The sequence below is a fragment of the Martes martes genome (assembly GCF_963455335.1).
Source record: "Martes martes genome assembly, chromosome: 11".
Taxonomy (NCBI): domain Eukaryota; kingdom Metazoa; phylum Chordata; class Mammalia; order Carnivora; family Mustelidae; genus Martes; species Martes martes.
In genome coordinates, this window is record NC_137899.1 from 2,767,575 (window position 1) to 2,792,419 (window position 24,845).

Genomic DNA, 24,845 nt, shown 5'->3' on the forward strand with positions numbered 1-24,845 from the left:
CCTAGACTCTTCCTGTGTCCCTGGGTAGCTACATTTTTAATAAGGCTTAGACATCTGAACAACAGAAATTCCCCACATATTTTTTTAAAAAAATAGATAAAAACAAAAGGAGATAATGGGCACCCGGCTGGCTCAGGGGGTCGGGCATGCGACTCTGGATCTTGGGGTTGTGAGTTTGAGCACCATGTTGGGGGTAGAGATCACTTAAAAGTAAAAAAAAATCTTAAAAACAACAAGCAGAAAAAGCCAACAAGCAGAAAAAGCAAATGGAGAACAGTGACCCTTCATGTTAAACATATTTAGAAAAAAAACAATAAACCCAACAGTCCATAAAACTGACAGCAGAAGTCCACACCGAAAAGAACTAACCCACGCAATTTTGACCACGTACTCTTGGGACGATGTATCCTAAGAAAGTAAAGTAAAACCTGACAGAAACAAACGAGTGGTTAAGCAGCTGCCTTCGGCTCAGGTCATGATCCTGGAGTCCCGGGATCAATCCCCGCATCAGGCTCCCTGCTCGGGGGTACTCGGCTTGAAGATTCTCTCTCCCTCTGCCTCTCCCCCTGCTCGTGCTCTCTCGAACTCTCTCCTCAATAAATAAATAAATAAAACCTATTTTCCCCCCAAATTTTATTTATTTACTTGACAGAGAGAGAGAGAGATCACAAGTAGGCAGAGAGGCAGGCAGAGGGAGAGGAGGAAGCAGGCTCCCTGCTGAGCCGACAGCCCCATGTGGGACTCGATCCCAGGACCCTGAGACCATGACCTGAGCTGAAGGCAGAGGCTTAACCCACTGAGCCACCCAGGTGCCCCTAAATAAAATCTTTTAAAAGAAATAAACTGCCATTGAGAATCTGAACTTGATAACAGATTTATCTATCTTGAAAAGAAAGGAAGAGCTCAGCGGGATGGGTTCTCAGAGGAAGAGTCACATCCCGTACGAATGTGGAGACGGGGGACAGGTGCGTGAGCCGGAGCCGTCCCCGTGCAAGGACCACAGCCCGCAGAATCAGCCGGACCTGCGTGTGGATGCCGCCGGGCCCCCCCCCCCCAACAAAGCACACTACCTGTTTGTTGCCTTCGGGGGAGAACAGAGACCCTGGTGAGGGCTGCGGGAAGGCCCTGGAGTCATAGCTGCCGACCCCGGGCAGCACAGCGGCCAACAGGAGAGGCAAACACAGGTGTCAGGAGCGGTCAGCAGAGAGACCTCGGGGACTGGGGAAGGTGCCCCAAACAGGCCAAAGTGGAATGCTGAAGGCCAGCGGGGCGGTGGGGGGCGGTGGATCTGAGGAAGGGAGGCAATGCAGGACAGCCGGCAGCAGGACCCTGGGGAGCCGCCGGGAAGGTGCCGGTGTGGAGATGACTGCGGTCAGGCTGTGCCGGGACGGGCCACCTGCTCGGATGTGGCTTCCTGTCTCCATCATGAGTGAGGAAAGACACCGCTATCTGTGCCCACCTTCTAACAGCACATGTCATCACGCAAACAACTATAAATTGTGGCACCAGGGGCGTCTGGGCGGTGCAGTCGGCTGAGCGTCCAACTCTTGGTCCTGGCCAGGGTCGTGATCGGCTCAGGTCATGGGATCGCGTCCCACATCAGTCTCTGCTCTCGGTGTAGAGTCTGACTTGGAGCCTTTCTCCCTCCCACTCTGCCTCTCCCTGCTCTCTCTCTCCCTCCAATAAATAAATGAAATTGTAACAAAATAAAAATAAACATAAACATTATGGGGCCTTGTCTACTGACCTCTCAGAGGACCAGCAGGTACATACACGTGCACCGTCCGCTCGTCCCAGACGTAGATCTTCTTCACGAGGAAGTCAGAAGGAGTCGGCTGCTCAGAGAACCTGGGATGGAAAACAAACCAACAGTATCTAGTTCTGTTGTTGTTTCCTCCCAAAGACCTCAGTCATAGGGTTTTGAGCAAACATCCTTCTGGTGACAAGGACACAGGCTGGGACGCCACGGCATCACTGGGCTTTCGACAAGGACCACATGACACTCCTCACTCATTACAGACTAGGAACTTCAGGACAGAGCAGGAATTTAGGTCACCACGTAGCCTGCGGGAACAACACTGCGCCGCCCTGTGTGTCTGGGAAGGCGGCCGCTCAGGCAGACGCCTCTGCTGGTCAGAGCGACCCACTCGCGGTACCGGCAAGCGGTCAGAACGGGCAGGCGGCGGACGGTGAGCCCAGCGTAGTCGCTGCGAACCTGGTCAGGACCAACTGACCTTTGTCCGCGTGACTTAAAGAATGAAGGGAAAATCCAATGGAGAAAAGAGATTTGCTGCAGAGAAGGGTTCGGCTCATGCGGCAGGAGGAGGGTGTAGCCAATGATACAGGGAGACCACAGTGCACGCGGTGCAGACGTCCCCCTGCAGAAGGCTACCTGGCTGGGGGCCACCTGAGAGGGGCAGTGGGAAGAGAGAAGCGTTGTCGGGTGGCCCAAGGGGAGGAGAGATACTCCAACAGAACCCAGGCTGGTCCAGACAGACCACGAACACTCACAGCCAGTGGCTTCCATGGGCACTGTCAACGCAGGATTCCCAAAACCTAACCATGTGGCCATTCACTTAGTGCTCCCTCGTGATCTGTTCATGAAACGGGCCTGCGCAAGCCTCACAAACTCAACATCACTGAGAGGGTTCATTTGCCGAGTCCCCTCCAACACATCAGTCTGAACACATCTTTTTATTATAATTAATAAACAATAGAATTTGGATCCAGGTCTACACTGGGAGAGCACTGGATTCTGAATGAGGCTCCCTGTGTTATCACCGACACGCCCGTGTTTCTTACTCTGACAAGCTTTGTGGACAGGAATCCAAGCTCAGGGAAATAAAGCAGGTGACTATGTCCCGTAATTTCATCAGACCATGAACCTCAGGACTGCGTGGACAGTGCATTTCACTCCCTGGTTTTCACAAGATGCTCACGATTATCATGAATCATGTTGTCATTCTTGTTGCCGCCCGGCTCCCACGGTGGCGGTCCCCCCCACAACACACCTTACCAGCAGCATGACCGGGAAAGCTCTTGAGACGGGCCTAGAAAATTCTATCCTTATGTGCAGAGATTCCTGGGGGTTTGCGGAACGCCCGACGATCTGGTGAACATTCACTCTATCCCGGAATAGCACAAACGTCGTCTTATTCCCATTATCCTGTCCCTAAATGGAAAGCAAGGTCAGCGAAGGCAGGAAAAGCCGGCTGGCACGGCCCGCGTGAATTCAAGGCTGCCTGGAGAGACCCCTCACCAGGTCATCGTCCTCCCCGAACTCCACGGTCACGGGCTCCCGCAGCCGCCATCTGCGGATGGGTTTCCTGCTGGAGCAGCTAAACAGGGACGGGGCGATCACCCGGCCAATCTGCGGAGACGAGAGCACTTAGGAGCAGGGGGTGAGCAGTGACGCCCCTCCTGTGTCCTGCTGGGCACCCGATGGTAGGGGGCGGCACGGAAAAAACGTGGCTCCTTTAGCTGGTCAGGATGGCAGGACTGGAGGATGCCGTGCTGCTCTTGGATGATTACTCTCACTACCTTGATAATATTTAGCCCCTAACACAGTTTTTTTTTTAATGGGGGTGCAGAAGAAGAGAAGTTATCTCGAGCAGACTCCCCACTGAGTATGGAGCCCAACGCAGGGCTCGATCCCATGACCCTGAGATCATGACCTCAGCCTAAATCAGGAATCGGATGATTAACAAAGAGCCACCCAGGTGCCCCGGGAGTCTTGTTGTTTCCTGGGAAGCTCACACAGAAAGAAAGAGCGGCAGATCGAGGACAGAGGGACAGAAAGATGTCGAGAACACGCTGGCTCAGAGAGCCACCTGGGGACACCACATCTGAAACTGTCTCTGTGCTCTGGCTACGTACGCGGCACACGGCACACGTTCTTCATTTCTTCATTTTTCATAGAATCTCCCAAAGGCACTCAGATTCCCCAGCTGGCGTCATTTTAATCGGCTACGTGTGGATGACCACAATTCATTTAAATCCCCAGTGAGCTGTGTCCCCGTTGAACGCTCAGGTACGGCTCTATCTGGGTTATCATGAATCGTGCTGTCTTGAATAAATGAAGCTACACATCTAGCTTTGAGTAACTCTCTTCTCGCCTCCCTGAAGGGTCCTGCAAGGGCAGCGGCCGTCCGGCGTCTGAAGCATTTCGGGAGCACTGCTCCGGGAGCACAGACCCCAGACGCCCACTCGCTGCGCCTCCACACAGGCCCGTCTCTTTAAAGACCTGCACTGTCACACGCTAAAACAATCATTTTCATTTCTATTTCCTTACTGCCCGTTAGTCTGAATGGGTTGCTTATGCTGCTAACCACTTCTATTTCCCTACAAAATAATAAAAGGTCAATGCTTTGGAAGACAAGCGTTTGTCACCAGAAGAAGCTGTCCACATTAATTGGCACCTTCACCCGTCAGACATTATCGGGCCCTGGACCCAGGCTGGGGGTGTGGAACACGCAGAAAGCACGGGGCTCTGCCCCCGGCCCAGCTCACTGCCATTCCAAGGGTCCTTCAGATGGTTTCTTTCTTTTTGATTTTTTAAGAGATTTTATTTATGTATTTGACAGAGAGAAAGCACAAGCAGGAGGAGAAGCAGAGGGAGAGGGAGAAGCAGACTCCCCACTGAGCGGGAAGCACGATGCGGGGCACGATGCCCACGACAGATCCCAGGCAGAGGTTCAACCGACTGAGCCCCCCCAATGCCCCACCACCCTGGTCCCTTCTTCGTCATCAAAGCATCACCACTGCACGTTGGTCATTGGAAGGGACTGGCCACTGGCCACACTGTACCTGACCAGGAGCTGGGCCCCCTGGAAACGGGTTCTCCTTGAACAGCACGAGCTGGCTGACATAGCACGGGCCCTGCGCTGCCGCGCCTTCAGGACCCTGTCCAGCCAGGTCCGCAGGTAAATGCACCTGGACGGAGCCCAGGCTCTGCACGCAGCTCTGCAGGTTGCGGTGGAGGAGCGTGAGGAACTCCGTCCGGCCGGTGCTGATGTGGAGCCGGCGCTCCTTGCTCGCAGAGAGGCCATCCTGAAACGGAGCCCGGAGAGCCAAACATTCACAGTGCATAACAAGTGCGTTGTCTGGGATCCGGAGCCAGGGTCGAGGCGGCCAATCGTGGGAACGGCAGCCCATCTCGGCGTGGTTGGGGTTCACTGGCCCCAGCAAACATTTTGGTATAAAGATAAAAATGCCCAATAGCAATAAAATGTAAACCGTTTTCTTCAGTTGTGACTCATTGTCCTGTGATCTTACTCACTTTGCAACAGGTGGGATACTTCTGTTCTAGTTCTTGGGGCTTCTCGGCACATCTGGAAGGAGGCTGAGCACCCGTGCACTTGGCAGGGGCCGAGGCCCTGCGCCGTAGGGGTCAGCAAGGGCAGGCGGTAGGTGTGAGCGTGCACACGCATCATTGCTAATCACGCTTGCTATGACCAGATTTAGACAGAGCGTTTATTTCCTGATTGCCCAAATGTAAGGTAAACCAGTAGGTCTGGGCAGGAGAGAGGATAAATGGGTAGAAGAGGAGAGACAGAAGACTGTCTGTTAACTTACTGCTTCTTAAAAGCGGCCATTTCTTATGGGGGAAAAAATCCCAGTAAATCCCAATTTCCCACAGTCAGTGCTGCAGAAGTAAACTTTGGTGGGTTTCTCTGCGGTCGAGGATCAGAGGGTTGCTGTCTACCCCGGCGCATGTTAGGAATCCTTTGCATAATTCACTTAGCTCCTCGCGAAGCAGAAAGTGTGCTAAGAAACCCTGCTTCTAAGTCTGGCGCCGCCCCAGACATCCCAGAAGGAAATCTCCCCAAACGCGGAAGCGTGGAGCAGAAGCGACAGCTCATGGAATCACGACAGAATTCACCCGAAACACTTGCAGTTCAACCCCCAGAGTTCCAAGGACGGCATGACCACCCGGAACAATCGCCACAGTACTTCTGGAACCAATTCCATTTTTGGTTTCTAGAAGCAGGTACCGGAAGGGATGGTTATCGCCCGTGACGAGAAAGTCAGGCTTACCAACAAGAGATCCGAGATGAACTTGATCCCCTCTTCTTGCAGGAAGCCCGCAGCCCTCTGTTCCTTCCGGTCACAGGCTTCCAAGACCTCGGACACAAGCAGGATGAGCTCGGGCACCAGGCCCTCGTCTACCGCGAGCTTCCCCGACAGCAGGCCCTGAGCCCGGAGTGCCCGGGCAGCTTTGAGCATGAGAGCCGCACTCATAAGACTTAACTGCGGGAAAAGAGAAGGTGGAGGGAGTCTCCCCATACCTGCGTCTTCCATCACTGCTGGAAATAAGAGAAACAGCACCAGGGCTCGAGAGGGCGGGCTTCAAGCCCAGATTTGGTGTCTAGCAGATTCTTGGCCAATGGCATTGGTGCCTATTTCTTCTCTGGTCTTCAGTCTCCTGACCCATGAAACGACCAAAGAATATAAAGGTCTCTACTGGCCGTTTATGCTAAGACGCTACTTGGTTGAAGCCAATGACAGCTTCACAAACCCTTCTTGAAATGGGCCCCGCTGCCTCCTACAGGTCTGGAGCACACAGACCCTCTTATGGTTCCTAAAGAACCAAGGCTTCTCCCTGCAATGCCCTGACCCTACGTCTGCTGGCAAAATCCTACGGCACTCTTTCCCTAAACCCTGAGCAGGGACCATTTTCAGACACACACAGAAGCAGAGAGAAAGATTCAGTGCTGTGACAACCCCCTCCCAGCTGGGACCATTACTCATCACAACAGGTGTTCTAGCCCTCCTTGGACTCCTGGGTTTGTTTTTAAGATTTATTCATTCATTTATTTGAGAGAGGGAGAGAGTGCGCACCAACAGGAGGGCAGAGGCAGACGGAGAATCTTAAGAATGGTCCATGCTCAGCATGGAGCCCAAGGCGGGGCTCGATCTCACGACCCCGAGATCATGACCTGAGCTGAAATCAAGAGTCAGAGGCTTCGCCGACCTTCGCCCACGAGGCCACAGTCACCTCGAACAAGATGACTCATGAGTCTTCCCACTTACCTTTTAAAACCAATTTCAAACATCTGCCAGGCAAAGTGCTCTGCACCAGCACCTTTCTGGAACACCCTGTCATCCTCACTACAGGACCTGGCACGCTCACCGACGTGTATGTGTTCCCACGTGTAGCTTTAGTCATCAGTGCCCAAAAGATAAGGGGCATGGAAATGGGGGAGCATCCAGGGGGATTTTAAATAAGTGACATTCTGACTGAGCTGGGGACCGTCCCACAGAGAGGGAGAAATGGAAAAAGCAACAAAGAGCCCAAGAGCGGGAGCTGGAAATTTGAGAAGAAAACAAATAATCCAGTTAAAAAATGGGCAGAAGAGAGTTGCCTGGCTGCCCCAGTCAGCCAAGCATCTAACTCTGGCTTCAGCTCAGCTCATGATCTCAGGGTTGTGAATTGAGCTCCCCATCAGGCTCTAAGAAAACACAAACAGAAGTTTCTCCAAGGAAGACATCCAGGTGGCCGACAGACACATGGGAGGATGCTCCACATCGGTCATCATCAGGGAAATGCGAATCACAGCCACAGTGGGGTACCACCTCACACCCATCAGAATGGCTGAAATTAACAATCAGGAAACAGCAGGTGTTGGCGAGGATGTGGAGAAAGGGGAGCCCCCTTGCACTGTTGGTGGGAATGCAAGCTGGCGCAGCCGCTCTGGAAAGTGGTATGGAGGATCCTCGGAAAGTTACAAATGGAGCTACCCTACGACCCAGCAATCATACTATGAGGTATTTACCCAAAGATACAAAAATACTCGTTCAGTGGGGCACCTGCACCCTGCTGTTGATGGCGGCATTAGCAACAAAAGCCAAATCATGCAAACAGCCCAAGTGTCCGTCAACAGATGAGTGGATAAAGATGTGGAATATTTATGCAATGGAATATTACTCGGCCATCAAAAGGAATGAAATCTTACCCTCTGCAATCATGTGGATGGAACTAGGGAGTATCACGCTGAGCAAAATAAGTCGGGCAGAGAACGACAAACACCGTATGATTTCACTCGTATGTGGAATTTAAGAAACAAAACAAATAAGCAAAGGGACCAAAAAAGGAGAGAGAAAGAAACCAAGAAACAGACTCTTCAGTGCAGGGAACACACTGCTGGTCACCAGAGGGGAGAGGGTGGGGGTGGGGAAGCAGGTGATGGGAGGAAGGAGGGCACCTGCCGTGATGAGCACCGGGTGACGTAGGGAAGTTCTGAATCACTGTGTTGTACACCTGAGACTAATATTACACCGTATGCTAACTGGCTGGAATTTAAATAAAAACTTGACAACAAAGAAGGGGTGAGCTGGAAAACCCCAGCACCTGGGTTAAGAACAGAGAGCGATCCCCTTACCAGAAGCATCTAACGCACGGGTCATACTGTCAGGACCTGTTTCTACTTTGGGGTTTCCTAATTTCTGTATTAGGGAAGAAGTTCCTCTCCAGTGATTTGGGATGGGCAATGCCATTCAAGGGTATTCTCAGGGCAAGTCCCCTTTCTAATTTAAGTGTCAAACAGAACCCTGCACTGTGGGTTCTTCGAGAACAGATCAAGGTCCTCCCACTTATGCAAAGGAAAAAAAAAAGGCAGGAAAAGAGACTTGGAAAGACACAGCACTCACCTTATGAGGGAAGTGCAGGAGGTTCCTTAACATGGAAATGGAATCATTCATTTCTTCCTGACCGGGAGGAACGAGCAAACACACAGGAGGGCAAAGTTAGTTACAAGTTCCAAGCTGCATCCTCCGCAGTGTGCTCTCAGACAGAGTGGTCTAGGCTTCTGAGCTAAGTCATGGTGGAGGGATCGTCCCCTGTGACCTGCATTGCCTTCTAGGGCCCCAAGTCCTCTGGGCATTCACTGGTCTCCCCCAGCCCAGCAGGAGTGTGACCAGCAGAGGGGAGGGGAGGGGAGGGGAGAAGGAGGACAGAGCTTATGTGTCCTCTGTCCCAACAGAGAGGAGGGAGAAGGAGGACAGAGCTCAGGGAAATTCTGGAAAAGGGTGAGAGGCCTCAGGGAGGGAGAAACAGCATGGACACAAGTGTCAAGGCCACAGGGACACGAGGCGCACTCCGAGATGCAAGCGCTCTCTGGCGGTTGAGGGCGGGCAGGAGGCGGACACATGCAGTGGCAGTGCCCGAGGACAGCGGCACTGAATACATGCCCACGTCCTTAGAAGCTGCCCGTCATCATACACTTAACTCCACCATCTCACTGTTGGCAAGGTCAAGTCAGATGGAACTCACATCGCTTGACTTAGAGAAATGAGCAGAACGATCTGTGTGACATTGATGCACATGGTCTCACTTCTACGAACCAACAGCATTTGTTCGTGAAAGTATGAGTAGACAAGAGAGGCCTCACCGTCTGGCCCTCCAGGTCCCATTTCTTGACCATGTTTCCTAAGCAAGGCGACCTGCTGGTGAGCCAGGCAGTCAGGGGCCCTCCCACGTGGACACTGACCTGCGGGCTCTGAGCCTACCCTGCTCCAGCTCGCACCTGATCTGTGAAAGGCAGTCTGCATGTGGAAGAAATCAGCATATCCTGTATTTGTGACCACTGGCCACACGAGGGACTTCCGTCCTCCGCAGCCCAACGAGTCAGGACCCTGGTCATCATGGTGATATAGTTCCTGATCTCTGTGTAGCTGCCCATCAGCTGAAGGGTGGAGAGATGCTTCAGGCTGGAGTTATAGCTGAAAGAAATCCAAGAGTTACCAGGATTGCTCCAACACACGCCAAAGCTTTCCAGCCTGCCGACCAGTGGAGGAGGGGTTTTTGCTATGGAAAGCTTTGTGGGTGGGTTGGGACAGACAGGGGATGGCTCAGAGGACAGATCGCCCATGTAAGAGGAACTCGAGAAAGACACAGTGATGCAGAACATCAGAATTCCATAAAACCCCTGATCAGAAATGAGATGGGCAGAGTTGCCCAGCAGAATGAAAGTGAGGGAGGACAGGGCAGAGCTAGACCAGATACCACTGTGGCTACAGTGGGCTGGAGGTTTGCAAGGACCCGAACCCACAACCACAGCCCAGGGCACATTCAGACCGCACTTGGATGCTATGTCATGATCACTGACCACACACCTTGGCCAAATGGGGTTTATGCCAGGAATGCAAGAGGAACTCCAGGAGGAAAATCAGTCAAGCTAGTTAGCACAGTAATGGACAACCCACATAATCATCTCAATAGATATGGCAAAGCACTGACAAAATCCATTCCCCTTTCATGATAGAAATACCCCAAACCTAGGAATACGAGGGAACTTCTTCAACCTCAAGAAACACATGTATGGAGAAGCTACAGCTAAGGTGACCCTCAGTGGTGAAGATGGACGGCTTCCTGGCCTAGACTGGAAGCAAGACCAGGATACATGCACTTGCCGCTTCTAGTCACCACTGAACTGGAAGAGCCTCACCAGGGCAGTTAAGCCAGGGGGGACGTCATCCAGACTGGGAAGGAAGGAGTAAAACTCCATTTGTAGAAGGCATGCTCTTCCACACAGAAGAACCCCGGAGAGCGTGCTAAGAAACTCTAGAACGAGTAAGTGAGGTTGGCAAGGCTGCGGGATACAAGATCAATCACATAAATGCCAGTTGTGTATCTACGCATGAGCAGTAAGAATCCAAAACCAGAATTTAAGCAAACAACTCAATTTACAATAGCACTAAAAAGAATAAAATGCCTACAATAAGATTTAACCAAAAAGTTCAGTACCTGTACACTGGAAACTAGAAAACATGGCTGAAAGAAATTGAAATCTAAATAAGGGAAAACTTTGTCCGGTGGTCATTAGATCCCATATCCTCAAGACGATGATATTCTAGAATGATCAACAGACTGAGTGCAGTCCCTCTCAAAACCCCACGTGGCTGTCTACGGAATCAACAGATAATAACCACAAGATCCAGGATAACCGTCTGGAGAAAGAAGAACAAAGTCAGTGGGTTCATGCTTCCCGAAGTCAGATTTTAGCACAAAGTTACACTAATGAAGACAGTGTGGTGCTTACGTAAGTCACACACAGAAGAAGGGAGTGGAATTGAGACCCCACAGCATTTATGGCCAACCGACTCTTGACAAAGCGACTAAGGCAATAGAATGGTGCTGGAAGTGCTGGACAGCTCCCTCTGGGACCTGACCTTGGAGCCTTACCTCACACCACAGACACGTTAGCTCCAAGTGGGTCATAGAGCTCAGTGTGGGAGCAACAACTGGAAATCTTCTACAAGAAAACAAAGCAATAAAGCCTATGGCTATGCTGAGCAACAAAAGAGAACATTAGTATGTTGGATTTCATCAGAATTACTCACTTCTGTGCTTCAAAGGACACCACGTGGAAGAGAAGACACAAACCACAGACTGGGGAGAAATGTTTGCAAATCATGTCTCTGACCAGGGACATGCATTCACAATATGTAAAGAGCTCCTTCAGCTTAATCAGAAAGAGAAACCCAATTTTTAAACCAAGGAGCTGAACAGACATTTCGCCAAGCCAGATGTGCAAGCCCATGAAAAGACACTCTCCACCGTTAGCCACGAGGGACATGCAAGTCAAGGCACAGCTCACACCCTTTCAGCGGCACTGGCGGCCAGAATGAAGAAGAGAGATAGTAGCAGTGCGGTGTAGACAGGGCAGACTGGAGGTTTGTGGGAAACGGGGCAGCCACTCTGGAAAGCAGTCTGGCTGCTTCCCCTACATGATACACACGGGGTGACCCTGTGAGCCGACAGCTCCGCCCTTAGGTATGTACCCAACAACAACGAAAACACACGTCCACACCTCTGTTCCTAACAGCACTGTCCCTAACAGTCTGAAATGGAGACGCGTCCCCCGTCCGCCAACTGAGGAAGGGACAAGCGGCTTGTGGCAGATGGGAGGGAACAGGGCTGTGACAGACCTCAAAAACACCACATCTAGTGAGAGGGGCCGGCACACAGGAGCATGGGCTGTGACCCTGTTTGCATCCATGTCCAGCATCGGCCCATCTGTGGACGGGAGGTGGGCTAGCGGCGGTCTGAGGCTGTGCAGGAAGGAAAGGGACAGGCAACGAGCCCACGGGTTTAGGAGACAAAGGAGATGCTCCCACACTAGGGCTCAGGAAGCAGGAGCGTGGCTATGTAAGTGCCCTGAACCCGAGGGACCAACAGCATCCAGAGGGGAGCCCGGGATGCCCCGTGTTCCTAGGCCCCGGCGAACCCGCACATACCCCGCGCAGATTGGAGTTAGGACCGCGGAGCCCTGGCTGTTTCTTTTGCTCATCCCGGGAAGATGGACCCCCGCCTGTGGCTGGCCTGGGGACACCCTGCTCCCGAGGAGATACAGGCATACGCGACAGTGTCTCCACGCGGCTTACTCACATGTCCTCATCCAGGCAGAGATTCCCGTGGAAACGGGGCAGGACGGTCACTGTCACGGTGCACGGCGGTGCCCGGGAGCCTGCGCCGTCTGTGATCGCAGTGGACACTGTGACTGGAGAGAACGTGGCAGACAAGGGTCACGGTGGAGAGCAAACCCTAGGAACCAGGATCTCTGTGGCGCGGACCTATGTGCCCAGGGTGCTGATGTCCCAACACAGCAAGGCGCGTGCTCTGAGTGCGAGCTGCCCCGCCCTTGCGGTGAGCCCAGTGTTCCCACATCCAGTGCCACACGGCGGTACAGGGCGCTGAGTGCCGGAGGCTGGGGCTGGGCAATGCTCCACCCACTCACTCGCTCGTCTGACTTACAGGCCCCGTGAGCCCATGGTGGCAGGACCACACTGGTGAATGGGACACCGGGGCCGAGGGAGACCCGAGAATGAAAGCCATGCCCCGCAACGGAGGGTCAAGGGTGGGAGCCACATTCTCCGCAACCCCTCAGTGATGTCCAGAAACAGGGCAGGTGCAGAGGAAGGCAGAGAAGCCAAGTCTGCGTGCCATCCCGGAAGCACGGCAGCATGTGGCTTTGCTGGGGCCGCTGGATGCGGGTCTGTGAGGCAGGCCCAGGGTTTGCGGGGTGGGGACATGTGGATGATGCTGCCATGGAGGCCACAGGGCCAGGCACAGAGCCACACAGAAGGCAGACCAGAGGTGTGCCAGGGGCATGAAAGCCTTCTCAGCCTGAAACACAAGGGCAGAGAGTGCAAGAGAGCCAGCAGAGTCCAGATTCCAACCTGATACCGAGTCCGTGGAACCTTCACGCAAAAGGTGGACAGGACAGGAGCAGTATCACTGCCCTGTATTTATTCTGCTGGCCTCCACCCTCATAGGAGTCTGGAAGTTGTCGATCGTCCTGATGTTGACCACTGTAAGGCCTCACGCACACTTTGGGAATGGCCCGAGTGATGTCACTCACCCTGACACCGCTCGGTGACCGTGGCTTTAAGTTTAGCTCTACCAATTTGTGGTAAGAAACCATTTTGTCCAACATGGAGCGGAGGCTTTGCCCCTGACATCCTATGTGGGTGTCCGCCCGGCCCCGTGGTCTGCAGGCCCCCGAGGACAGGGTCCTACATGGCCCTGCAGGCGGGCATCCGGGGCAGGGTCCTGCCGGGCATGAACCAAACACAGGACTCCATATCCAGCACCAGCAAGGTGGGTGTCTGGGGGGCGAGCATCCATTTGGAGGGAACTTTCCAGGAGACAGAGTGCACGTGCAGTTTCACTGAGGAGGAATTTATGGCGCAGGCCGGCAAGCACCACCTCTGTCCGTCCATCCACCCAACACGCACTGTGCTCGTCATGACATGCGGTGGACGCGTCCATCCTCACCGAGCACAGCGTCCAGCTCGGAACACCTTTGCTCCGCGTCTCTGACCTGCACCAGGAGCAGGTGCTCATGTGTCCAACTTGGGGTCAGGCAAGGTTTCATGAAAAAGAAAGCTTTCCGGCTGGGCTTTGAGGTTTAAGGAAACCAAATGGATGAGCGAGTTCAGACCTCAGGTGGAAATAATCTACCTTGCCAGCTCCAAGAAAGTTCTAGATGAGTGAGTCCAAGTTGCCTGCACCTCGGAACCACCTGGTCCTGGAGGTTTATTCAACGGCATGGGTCCTACAGATGAAGGCACATTCCTGAACCCGTGTCTCTAACGGGCTCAGGGCGGGCAGGCTCCTGAGGTCTGGGAAGTTGTCAGCGCGGAGAGCTGATCTTGTTCAGAGAAAGACACATGCTAACCCCGCATCCCTTTACCCCGGCCTCCTCCTCATGGGGCAGCCCCTCGACTTGGTGCCATCGACAACCAACTCAGGACTCACCAGATACCACAAACGTCCTTAGTGAGTAAGGCACAGCTTGGTCTCAAACATTTAATTTATGAATACTGGGTAGGCTTTGGCACTTTGGCGTTTACATTATGTTTCCGCTGTAATGTAAGATCTCAGTTGGTTAAGCGTCTGCTTTCGGCTCAAGTCAAGATCTCAGGGTCCTGGGATCAAGTCCCACGCTGGGCTCTCTGCTCGGCGGGGCGCCTGCTTCCCCCTCTACCCCTCTCCTCTGTTCATGTTCACTCTCTCTCACTCTCAAATACATAAAAATCTTAAAAAAATAAAAATAAAAAGTAGGTAATCCCCTTAATCTAAAAAGCATGAAACTTTTTAAGATGAACAGATACGAATTTTATTTTCCAGATACACGGTCCGAACATTTTCTAGTGTTCAGAAGCCGGGGGAAAGGTTTACAGCCGTTAAGTGAGCACCACCAGCCACCCAAACCCACAGCTTCACTTACCTTTATAATCGTCCGAGGGCTCGCCGGCTGGCAGCGTGGAGTAGTACTGGCTGTCTCTCCCGTGGTACAGAGTGCGTTTGGAGGCATTTCCTATCCGATAACTAAATTCGTAACGGAAGTCCTAGGATCCGTTCCACGTGGAGCAAAAAAACAGCGAATAGATGAACAAACCGTGAATTATATCCCCAGGAAGCACCCACCCGTGTCCTTCACGCCCCCCACCCCGAGAGCTCGTGTACAGACAGGCGGGGGCAGCCACTGACTTCCCATCCCCGAATGTGCACGCACACGGCAGGACCTCGCCCCTCCAGGGCCCCTCTCCTAGAGCCAAGAGGACCCCACACTGTGGCTGTGTCTGTCACTCGGGGCCGGGTGCTCTCCTGGCCTGGGAACTCCCAAAAGCCACAGAGACACAGATCCCTGGGCCTGCTCAGGGTGAAGGGGATACAACAGACGGGGGGCGGCAGGGGGGCGCTCACGCGAACAGCCCTCCAGCTCTAAGTGTCAGAACAGGCATTTGAAGAGAGAGAGGGAAGGAGAAACCAAGAAACAGACTCTTCACTGCAGGGAACACGCTGCTGGTCACCAGAGGGGAGGGGTGGGGGGAGGGGAGGCAGGTGTTGGGACGAAGGATGGCACCTGCCGTGATGGGCACCGGGTGACGCAGGGGAGTGTTGAGTATCTGTGTTGTACACTTGAGACTCAGACTGCGCTGTACGTGAACTACACTGGAATTAAAATTCAAACTTAACAACGGGGGCGCCTGGGGGGCTCAGAAGGTCAAGTGTCTGGCTTCAGCTCAGGTCATGATCTCAGGGGCCTGGGATCGAGCCCCTGCATTGGGAAGGGAAGCTCCCTGATAAGTGGCGGGGGGTGGGGAGAGGGCTCTGCTTCTACCTCTCCCCCTGCTTGTGCTCTCTCTTGCTTTCTCTCTTTCAAATGAATAAATACAAACTTTTTAAAAAAAATTAATAAAACTTAATAATGAAAAAGGAGCAGGGTACTTGGACCCGAGAAGGGCCAGGATCGGACCCTCCAGGGATGCACATGGTGGGCTTCCAAGAGAAGGAGCAGGATCGGGACAAGAATGGGGCAGTGTGTCCCCGAGAGTGTGGGGAACAACGTCGCGGCACTCCTGCCGCCGGGGTGAAGCTTCGTGTCCCGCGACATCTCCCCCGAGCACTGGCCACACCTCTGAGAGCGGCCTCTGCCCCCAGACTCCGGGACAGACTTGGGGCGGCCAAGCGTACCGGTCTTCCTGACATGCAGAAGACACCGAAGATTGTGTGAGCCTCGAGGCCGTGATGTGGCTGCACCTGGCAGGCCACGTCCTGCGGAGCCGGATTGAGCGTCACGAACAGCTGAGCCCTCCCCAGGACGTGGTGCGGGGAAGCTGCAGACGGGAGGACGAGGGCTGAAAACCCCAGAGAAAGACAGCGGCACGGTGACGTCCTCACAGCATACCCCGGGGGGTTGCCAGGGTGCGGAGCCCGAGACCCGCCCTCCGTGGGGTTCTGGCAGTGCAGGACGGAGGGGCACGGCCATGGAGGCCACCACAAGGTCAAGTCGAAGAGAAGGGAGTGGCGGCTCCATGGCCCGGCCCAGCGTGTGCGGGAGCCCGGGGGCAAGTGCTGCTGCTGGGGGTGCGGGGGTGATGAGCGGGGACACCCCGGGCCTCTCGCGCAAAGGCTCAGAGTCTCTACCACCAGGAAAGAGTGTGACCTGCCTCAGAAAACGGCCCTCAGGCTCGTCACTTGGACAAATGTGGCACCAGTGGCGGGGAGGGCCAAAGGTTTGTGTGGCGGTGCTTGTGACAGCAAAAGCAGCACTGTGTCTTGTGCCAAACACAGGGGCCCGGGGGTCCGGTTCTGAGCGCACCATGGGAGGCACAGGGGGACATCTGCAAAGCTGTCGGCAGAGACGGGGGAACGAGAACGAAGCTTGGGGACCCTAGAGCCCTACCGAGGGGTTTCGCACGGACACTGGCCTCGTGTTCCTCATGAGAGGAGGCCCATGTGGGAGATAAGCCTGGAAACGCACCCCAGGTTCCAAGGAGCCCAACAGGGGGACTCCGACCCCAACCCATCTGTGCACTGTCAGATCCCTGCGCTTGTCACAGGGAACTAAAAACCGCTAGAAATGGGACAGAAGGTCCAAAACCGCCCCCAAAGGAAGATGTGATTGCGTCATGGAAAAGGCCAGAAGGGAGGCGGAGTGGGTCACCGGGTCAACGAGCAGCTGACGGACACGGGCCCCACGAACACCTCCACCTCCTGGGTTTTACACGCGCATCGGATTATCAGCCAGCTCAGGCAAAGGACCAACGTGCACAGCTGTCTTGAGAAATCAAATAAACACAGACCTCGTTTCGGGTTTTTTAAAGGCCAACATCTCAGCCCTTGCCGTGACCTCAACACCCACCTGACCCCATCAGGATCGGAAACACAGGAGGAGGTGAGAATGAGCAGTGCGGGACCCCGGGGACGGAGGGAGGGTCAGGACGCTCTGGAACAAGGGCCCGGGAGCGTGACGTACCCACAGAGGCTTGTAGGACGTAGGTATCCCCAGGGCTCAGTGAGAATGGCTTTATTGTCACCGTGCGTCCTGTGATACCTGAGGAGAAGGGGCCGCAGGAAAAGGGCCGTCAGCGGGCTCCGCAGGGCAGGGCAGACAGAGCCCTTCTGTGCCGGCGCTTGCTCCGATCTGCAAATGCCCCCAGAAGTTCGTCACTTGCCCTCGTTACGGAGTTGGAGGCTCCCCTTCAGCCTCCCTTGGCCGAGGGCAGCGACCCTGAGTAGGGGTCTTGGGGGCAGGCCCGGGTCACACTCAGCTCCCAGCGACGAGGGGATGCTGGCGGGAGCTCACGTTGTACCCCTCGTGGTGCCGTCCGTGTCCAACCTGGCTCGCTGACACACTGACTTTGTCCACAAGACACGATTAAGGCTTTTCAAAGTGAGTTTTTCCCCTCGAAGGACACCGACGGTGAACCATTTCTTAAATCTGGGTGTGACTGCTGCCCGCTGGTGACAGCAGGCAGAGGCTGACCCGGAAACGCAGGCTGGGGGTCTCAACAGGGAAACCATCATTTCCCAAAATGTGGGGGTGAAGAGGGAGGAGGCAGCCATCTGACAGTGGGAGGCCCAGAGCCTCCAACGGGGGGAGGAAGTGTGATCCCAAGTGTCCCAAGAGGCGGTACGTCAGCTCATCACGAATGCATGAAGGTAGCTGTACCACAGGAGTAGTGCCCCAGGCCCACTTTGTGGGGTGACTGTCCCCAGGAAGGAGGACGCAGCTGTTGTGTACACGGGCATCGGGGTACCTGGCCTCGGGGTCGTGCATGGGCACCAGCTCAGCAGGACCCCCCTCCACCACCCCGTCCGCAGGCACGGCTGCCGGAGGGCCCCAGGGGCACGTTCTGCCTCTCACAAGGAGCCTCCTCTGCCTGCAGGCCACGGAGGGACACGCACACGCAGAACAGGCATGATGACGGCAAACACTTCTCCACTGAAAGGAAATGTTGTGGAAGAAACGGAGGGGCTGGTCCCCAAACCCTTGTGACCCGGCTGCAAAGGCCCGGATCTAAAGGGAGGGCTCCTACCGGAGGAGGTGTAGCCGTGGAAGTGAGCGCGGCTGACCAGCGACTTGGGCCAGTCCACCAGGAGGGTGGGCCTGGCGGCAGCCAGGGGGTCCAAAGGGCCCAGCAGGTTGTCCCCGTCCCCGCGGCCTCCATCAGGACTCGAACTCGGGCCTGCTCCCGGGAGGCTAGCATCGGCCCCTGGGAAGATAAGGCAAGTAAGCACATGGTCCAGGGCCAGAGTCCCACTGAGCTGCTGAAATATCATCTGTAACTGCGCCAGTGCTGCTGGTCACCTGTGTCGAAATACCCATGCTCCAGAGCTGTCCTTCACCACCGTGCGGTGGGGGCATGACGGCCTATTCCCTCCCGCCTGGCCTCGACTGCTCAGCAAACACCCTGCTCGCTGAGCCCGGGAGCTGGTCCCCGGCAGAGCCGCTCACCAGAGCGACAGGGGCCAGGCTGCCAGCGGCCCCGTGGAACAAGTCAGCCCAGCAAACCAGACGACACTCGCCTTCAGCCCAGCAAACCAGACGACACTCGCCACCCTCCGACTCCAGAGCCGGGTGACCGTGAGCAAAGACAGATAGGGGAGGGCATGGGGAGGGACTGACTCAGAGCCGTGGGCCATCGGCTGGGCAGTCCCCTGGGAGGCGAGGTGCAGACAGAGGCCAGAAGGAGCTCTGGAGTGAACCCTGGAGAGATGCTGGAGATGTAGCTGGAGGGGGTGGGAAAGAGGGAAACCAGGTGGGGAGAAAGTGCCAGAAAGCCGTTCAGGGCAGGTCTGGAGGGGGGTCTGGGCGTGCCCTGAAAGCACCCGGGCTGTCTGTCTAGGCGGTGGGAAGGGAGGCAGGGACAGAGGAAGGGATCCTGCATGGTCCAGCACGCGGCATGGCAGGACCCCGTGGAGAGCAACAGACTCCAGGCTCACAGTCATGGACAGAAGACGCAGTGAGAACGTGACCCCCCCATTCTGAGTGAGTCACCATCAGGAGGGGCAATTTTACGAATATAAATTTCTCTTTCTTCAGTGTTACTTATTAGACACCCGCTGTGAGCGTGCAACCAGCCGCTTACACGCGGGTGTGGTCGCAGGAGGGAGCACAGACGGGCCTAACGATACCACAGAGGCAGGAGGAGAGGAGGGGGAGAGGAGGAAGCCGGCGAAAACACGGAGCAGATCCTACGGACAAAACCTCCACAGCCGTCCAGCTCCTCCGCCCATGGGCACACCGCACCCTGCCCGTCCAGCTCTCCTGTCCATGGCTACATCGTCCACCAACCACACATCTGTCCACTCAAGAACATACTCGCTGTGGGCCAGGGTTCCAGGCACCACGGTCGTCTGGGATGGGGGTCCACACTCTCCCTGGACGTGTCCTTGGAGAGCTAGAGCAGGACAGCCAGGGAAAGAGCCGCGAGCATCGCATGCACCGGCTTCAAGCACTACAAGTACGCTGGGCTCTCACAGGGCAGAAGGGATACGAGACAAGACGAAGGGGACCACCCGGAGGAAGGAAACAGAAGCCGACAGACAGGAGGAAGCGCTTCACAGTGACGTCCTGGGAAGGGCGCTAAGGGGGTATTTTCGGCATCGATCACCTACGGACCAAGGCGTGGGAGTGCAGCAGCGCCTGCCCGTGGGGCTGGGGCTACCTGGGGCTCTGAGTACAGGGGACCCGCAGTGTAGCAGCGGGTGAGCTAGAAGATTTGGGCCAGATGTGCCCTGCGTCTCTGGGAGCTCTTGGAGCTCGTGCTGGGGGGGAGCGGAGGGGCAATTCCTGATCTCAGGGACTTTAGAGACTAGAATGGCGTGGGGACGGAGCCCCAGGAAGGTGACGGTCACAGACTCACAGTCGGCAGGCTGTCTCCCTCTGGGCGGCACGGCTTCTTGGAGATCGCTGTAATAGGCTTCAAAATCTGTATGAGGAGAAAAACAGGCCCCGTCACGGAAAGCCACAGACTTCCCCAAAGTCCACACGACCCTCCTGATGGCACACACGGGCTGCCGGGGTCTGGATCTCGAGTCCACACCCGGCTCCACGTGTGTCACCGCGACACCGCGACAGTGGAGTCAGGTGTCTGCGTGTGCTGCTTCCCCGGGATAAGCCAGCCCCTGGACGCAGGCCAAGGCCGGGACCCCACTCTCCAAACTCCCACTGTCCCTTCAGAGAGCGTCGCGCTCCCTCCTCTCAGAAGGAAGCAGGGGACACAAGCACGTCCCACTGCAGAGGTTACTGTTCCGTTCCCACGGTGTCCCGTCCTGGCGGCTGACCTGATGGCAGGGGATCCTGGGGGAGGGTGGCACCTGCCAGACGGCAGCCCAAGGAAAGCACAGTGTCAATGGTGACCGTGGGGAGGGACAATGAGGGACAGGCAGAGTCTGGGCCACAGCTTTGCTCCCTGACAACCTCAACTTTGGAGGCCCAGAAATCGTTTCTGGGCAGCCTGAAAACCAGCGATACCGTGAAGGGCCTGGTGCTGGGAAGGACAGGGGGACGAGGGAGGCCGTGTGCACGGACAGCTGTCAGAGCCTGGACAAGGGTTTGCGGCTAGGGAGGAAGGCTCTAAGACCCTACGAGCATCCCACAAGCTGCGCGGATATGACGGGACAGGGGCACTTACCAGAGGGGGAGGGGGACGGGCTCTGGGGGGACGGCCTCCGAGGGGGGCTGGGCCCTGGGGAACGCTGGTCACCCGCAGCAGGAACCCAGTGCCCGCTGACTGTGGGCCCCGAGGAGGGTTTCCCAGTGGCCGAGAGGACCGGCGGGGCCCGGGTCTGTGGTAACAGCTCCCGAGAAGACGGTGCGACCATTGCATGGGGCTCTGGCCAGCTCGGCTCTGTGGATGGTGGACTGGACTCTGGCAGCTTCGAAACGGCCCCCAGTCCGGCAGCGCCCAGCAGCCCCACTGTTCTGCAAGAGGGGACTTGAACAAACATGGAGACATTCAGACCAGAAAAACTATGTGGTTGAATATGGTCTACGGGGGCGTGGGGGGGGCCCGGTTAGTTGGTTGAGCATCTGACTGTTGGTTTTGGTTCAATTCATGGTCCTGAGGTCCTGGGATCAAGCCCCACACTGGGCTCTGTGCTCAGCGGGGAGCCTGCGTCTCCCTCTCCCTCTGCCCCTCACCTGTTTGTGCTGCGCTCTCTCTCTCTCTCGAATAAATAAAATCTTTAAAAATAATAATAATAAATAAATACAAAGGTCTACAGATTACATCAGCATGCCATTTTAACAAATGTGACCCATCTCTGAGAAGGACACGTCCCAGAAAATACCGGGGAGCGTGGTTTTCACCTGGAGGCAGACAGACCACCCCCGGGGAAGCAGGAGGGCGGCGGGCGCCGTAGCTCCCCCGGGATCTGCTCGCCACGGACTCCCCTGCACCTGCACGCCTGACACGGTTATTCACGTCTACTCTAGACACACTCTGGGCGTGTGGAGCCTCTGACCCTCGCTCACTTGTCCGTGTCTCACGTAACAACTCTAAAGAACGCTGGTATAATTACGAGAAAGGATGAACGACAAAGAGAAAACCTCTACGGATGTAACATGAGGACGTCTCGCTAGAGTGAGCTTATCCTCACTGCTGTCACAGAGACGGATGCTGTGACAAGAAAGGGAGCCACATGGCCTTCGGACGGTCACTGGCTTGACTGCAAGTTTAACCACGGGGGGGGGGGGTACGGTTTGCCCTCGTTCCTCCCATGCGTTCCCCACCGGCTTTGCTTCTGGAAAACCCAATTACATTGGAAATGTGGGAACGGCTCCCCCACAGAGAGGGGCACAATGGCCCCTGTGTGTTCCTGTCCCCCTCGCTGGGAGGTCCGCTGCACTCAGAGCCCGAGTGTGGAAGCTTCGTGCAGCCCCGTGGAACGGATACAGAGTAAGTGTGGGCCTCTGAGCCCTCGGCACAAGCTGCTGCCCAAGGAGCCGGCCATACTGAGCTCAGAAACAAAAGCTCCCCTGTCCGCCATTCCCAGCCATCTCACCACAGAGGCCACGGGTGAGAACCCCTCGCCCTCCTGGCTTGCACCCAGGCTATGTCCCATCCCAGAGCTGGCACGTTCTCACACGTGATCTCACGTCACCTGGCCACTGCCCGGCGCAGCACTGGGACCCACCCTTCCCACCCAAGAAAACCACCTCCCAGAGAAGTGCCTAAAGTCGCAGGTCTCAGAGCCGGGCGAGGACTGGCCCCAAGGACAGCAGGAGCTGCGAGGGACAAAGGTAAGTTCCGGGTCCGGTGTCGTGTGCAGGCGGCTGAGCCACAGCGTTCGGGCATCTCCGTCTCCGTGAGCATAAAGGAGAGGGGCTGGGGGAGCTCGGTGTGATGGGCACAGCCAGGGACACTGGTCCAGACGACGCAGAGCCTGCGCAGTCTCAGCGATCCTCGAACACCCAAGTCCTCCCCTGGGTTAACAAAATGAAGGCGGCCGTGACCTTACCTTCCATTCGGGTCCTTGCAGTCGCGTTGACCAGGAAGAGGTCCCAGGAGTAAGACAGGTGGGGCCCTTCACCACACTCGTCACACTCGGCTCGAAGAGAAAGCTCCTCGTTCCAGTTAACAAACACGTCCTTAAAGCTGACCCAGGAGATGTGGACGAACCTGTGCCATGCGAACCCAGTTGGGGATCTTAGGGAGAACACCGGACAGTCCGGCGGCCTCATTCGTTTGTGCTAAGTGCGGGTCGGTGTCAGGGCCGGCGCGCCTGAGCACTGCGGGGTGGCCGAGCCTGCACCCAGCTTCCTGACACGGGCCAGGTCCCAGGATGCACACGCACGGATCCCGGATGGCACCCTGGCCCCATGGACCCCTGAGCCTCACCCCATGGCCCCCCAACCCCGGCCTCACCTGCACTATCCACCAAAGGGAGGCCCCCTGAGTGCTCACCTCACCTCAGGGCTCCCTCCTAACAACCTAAGCCTCACCTGGACATCCCCCAACGGCCAGGTATGTTCTTCATGTCCCGCGGCCTCACCGCCCCCTGTGGTCTGGCCCCCCCACCCCAAAGGAAGAACCCCACAGGTTCCCTCAGTCCTGTGGCCCCACAACCAGGCTCTCTCACTGACTGGCACGTGCAGTCCCTTAGGGCGTTACGGGGTACCCTGGGATGGCCACCAAGGCCTGATTCACAGGACCTTCTCCTGAGAGACTCGGCAGCCATCAGCAGGTCACGGTGGGAGAGAGCCCCCCAAGGGCGCGTGGGGGGCCAGCATCTCCCACATGAAGGCGGCATGCCCACACACGTCTCAGACCGTGGCCTCCACACATGCTCCCAGCGCAGGACCCTGGGGTAGGGGGAGCCCAGCACGTGGGGCCACGCAGGTTCCTCGAGGGGCCTCGGCCAGCCTGTCCCTGCGTGTGTGTGTCTCCGTGTGTGAGCGTGTCTCCCTGCGGGGTGTGTGTGCGCCTGGTGGGTGGGGACGGGGCGGACTCGGGCTGGAAGAGGCCCGTCTGGCCCCCGACCCTCCAGGACGTGGTGCACAGGGGCCCAGATTGTGCCTGACAATACTAACTGATGCCCACCCCACACCTTTGCACGATGGAGTATTTTTAAATAAAATCTTTATCTCGTGAGCAACAGAATTATATAGCATGTTGTGTTTTTAGAATAATAGTTTATTCTAAGTAATACTAATTAATCTAGATTAATTAACCTAATTTATATCTAAAAATCTATTAAATATAATTATCTAAATTACGACCCAAGGTTTGTAGCCCTGTACTGCCGTTCCTCCACTTTCTTTTTATAATTTTTTTTTTTTACAGTAAGTTCTACACCCAACGTGGGGCTGTACTGACCGAGCCAGCCTGGAACCTTGATTCCTGCGCTTTTAATACATGGCAGGAGCTTTCAGAAAGCACAGGAGACCTTGGTCTGGCTGGACCTGGAGAGGCACCCACGCTTGTCTGCTGAGACGTATTTATCACGGCCTCAACCCTGAACCCTGGGGCGGGGGCGGTCTCCACCAGAGTCATCTATCTGACCTCGGTGCCACAGCTCACGTCCTCTCCTTTGTGTTGGTCCTGGCCAGCCACAGCGAATTTTCTTCTTCCTCCGGGAAGACTGCCAGAACCCACATTTTCTCCACACTTTGAACCCCGAGCTGTTTTTACACAACAAGGTGGCGGTAACTGCCCAGACCATTTGCAGGGTCCGTGTACGGGAGCAGCCCTGCGCACCCCAGTCCTTCAGGCGTCCCGCTTGTCCCCCTGCGGGCGTGCAGAGCAGGTGCGGCTCACGCCAGCCTGCACCCAGTGCCGGGCTCAGCGAGGCCCTCACGCGGGTGCTGACCCGGCCTCCCTGTTACACGTCTGCTTTGTGGCTGGAGCACGACCTTGCTCCCTGCGCTGCCCCCACGTCACCACTGGCCCAGACCCGCGATGCCTGGAAGGCGCTGCGCAGAGGCCCCGAGATGCTTAGCCTCTGTCCAGCCTCAGCCCCAAGCCGGACAACAGACCCCTGTCTTGGGACAGCTGCTGGGACAGGCTCCGCCCCTGTGCCACCGGAGTGCGGGCTCCGCCACCCT

At 56.0% G+C, this 24,845-nt stretch overlaps 1 protein-coding gene across 1 annotated transcript in view; it reads right to left on the reverse strand.

The window, feature by feature from the left end:
* PKD1L1 (polycystin 1 like 1, transient receptor potential channel interacting) overlaps positions 1–24,845 on the reverse strand; it is a gene marked incomplete at both ends in the record, with an annotated part of 79,915 nt that overhangs the window by 35,611 nt on the left and 19,459 nt on the right. Inside the window, 14 exons of the mRNA XM_080818178.1 lie at positions 1,748–1,848; positions 3,012–3,166; positions 3,260–3,370; positions 4,807–5,049; positions 6,037–6,249; positions 8,650–8,706; positions 9,525–9,720; positions 12,389–12,500; positions 14,733–14,853; positions 15,983–16,125; positions 17,268–17,345; positions 18,331–18,507; positions 20,161–20,226; positions 22,760–22,920. Coding sequence (XP_080674304.1) covers positions 1,748–1,848; positions 3,012–3,166; positions 3,260–3,370; positions 4,807–5,049; positions 6,037–6,249; positions 8,650–8,706; positions 9,525–9,720; positions 12,389–12,500; positions 14,733–14,853; positions 15,983–16,125; positions 17,268–17,345; positions 18,331–18,507; positions 20,161–20,226; positions 22,760–22,920 — 1,934 coding nt within the window. The remainder of the gene's footprint in view (positions 1–1,747; positions 1,849–3,011; positions 3,167–3,259; positions 3,371–4,806; positions 5,050–6,036; positions 6,250–8,649; positions 8,707–9,524; positions 9,721–12,388; positions 12,501–14,732; positions 14,854–15,982; positions 16,126–17,267; positions 17,346–18,330; positions 18,508–20,160; positions 20,227–22,759; positions 22,921–24,845) is intronic.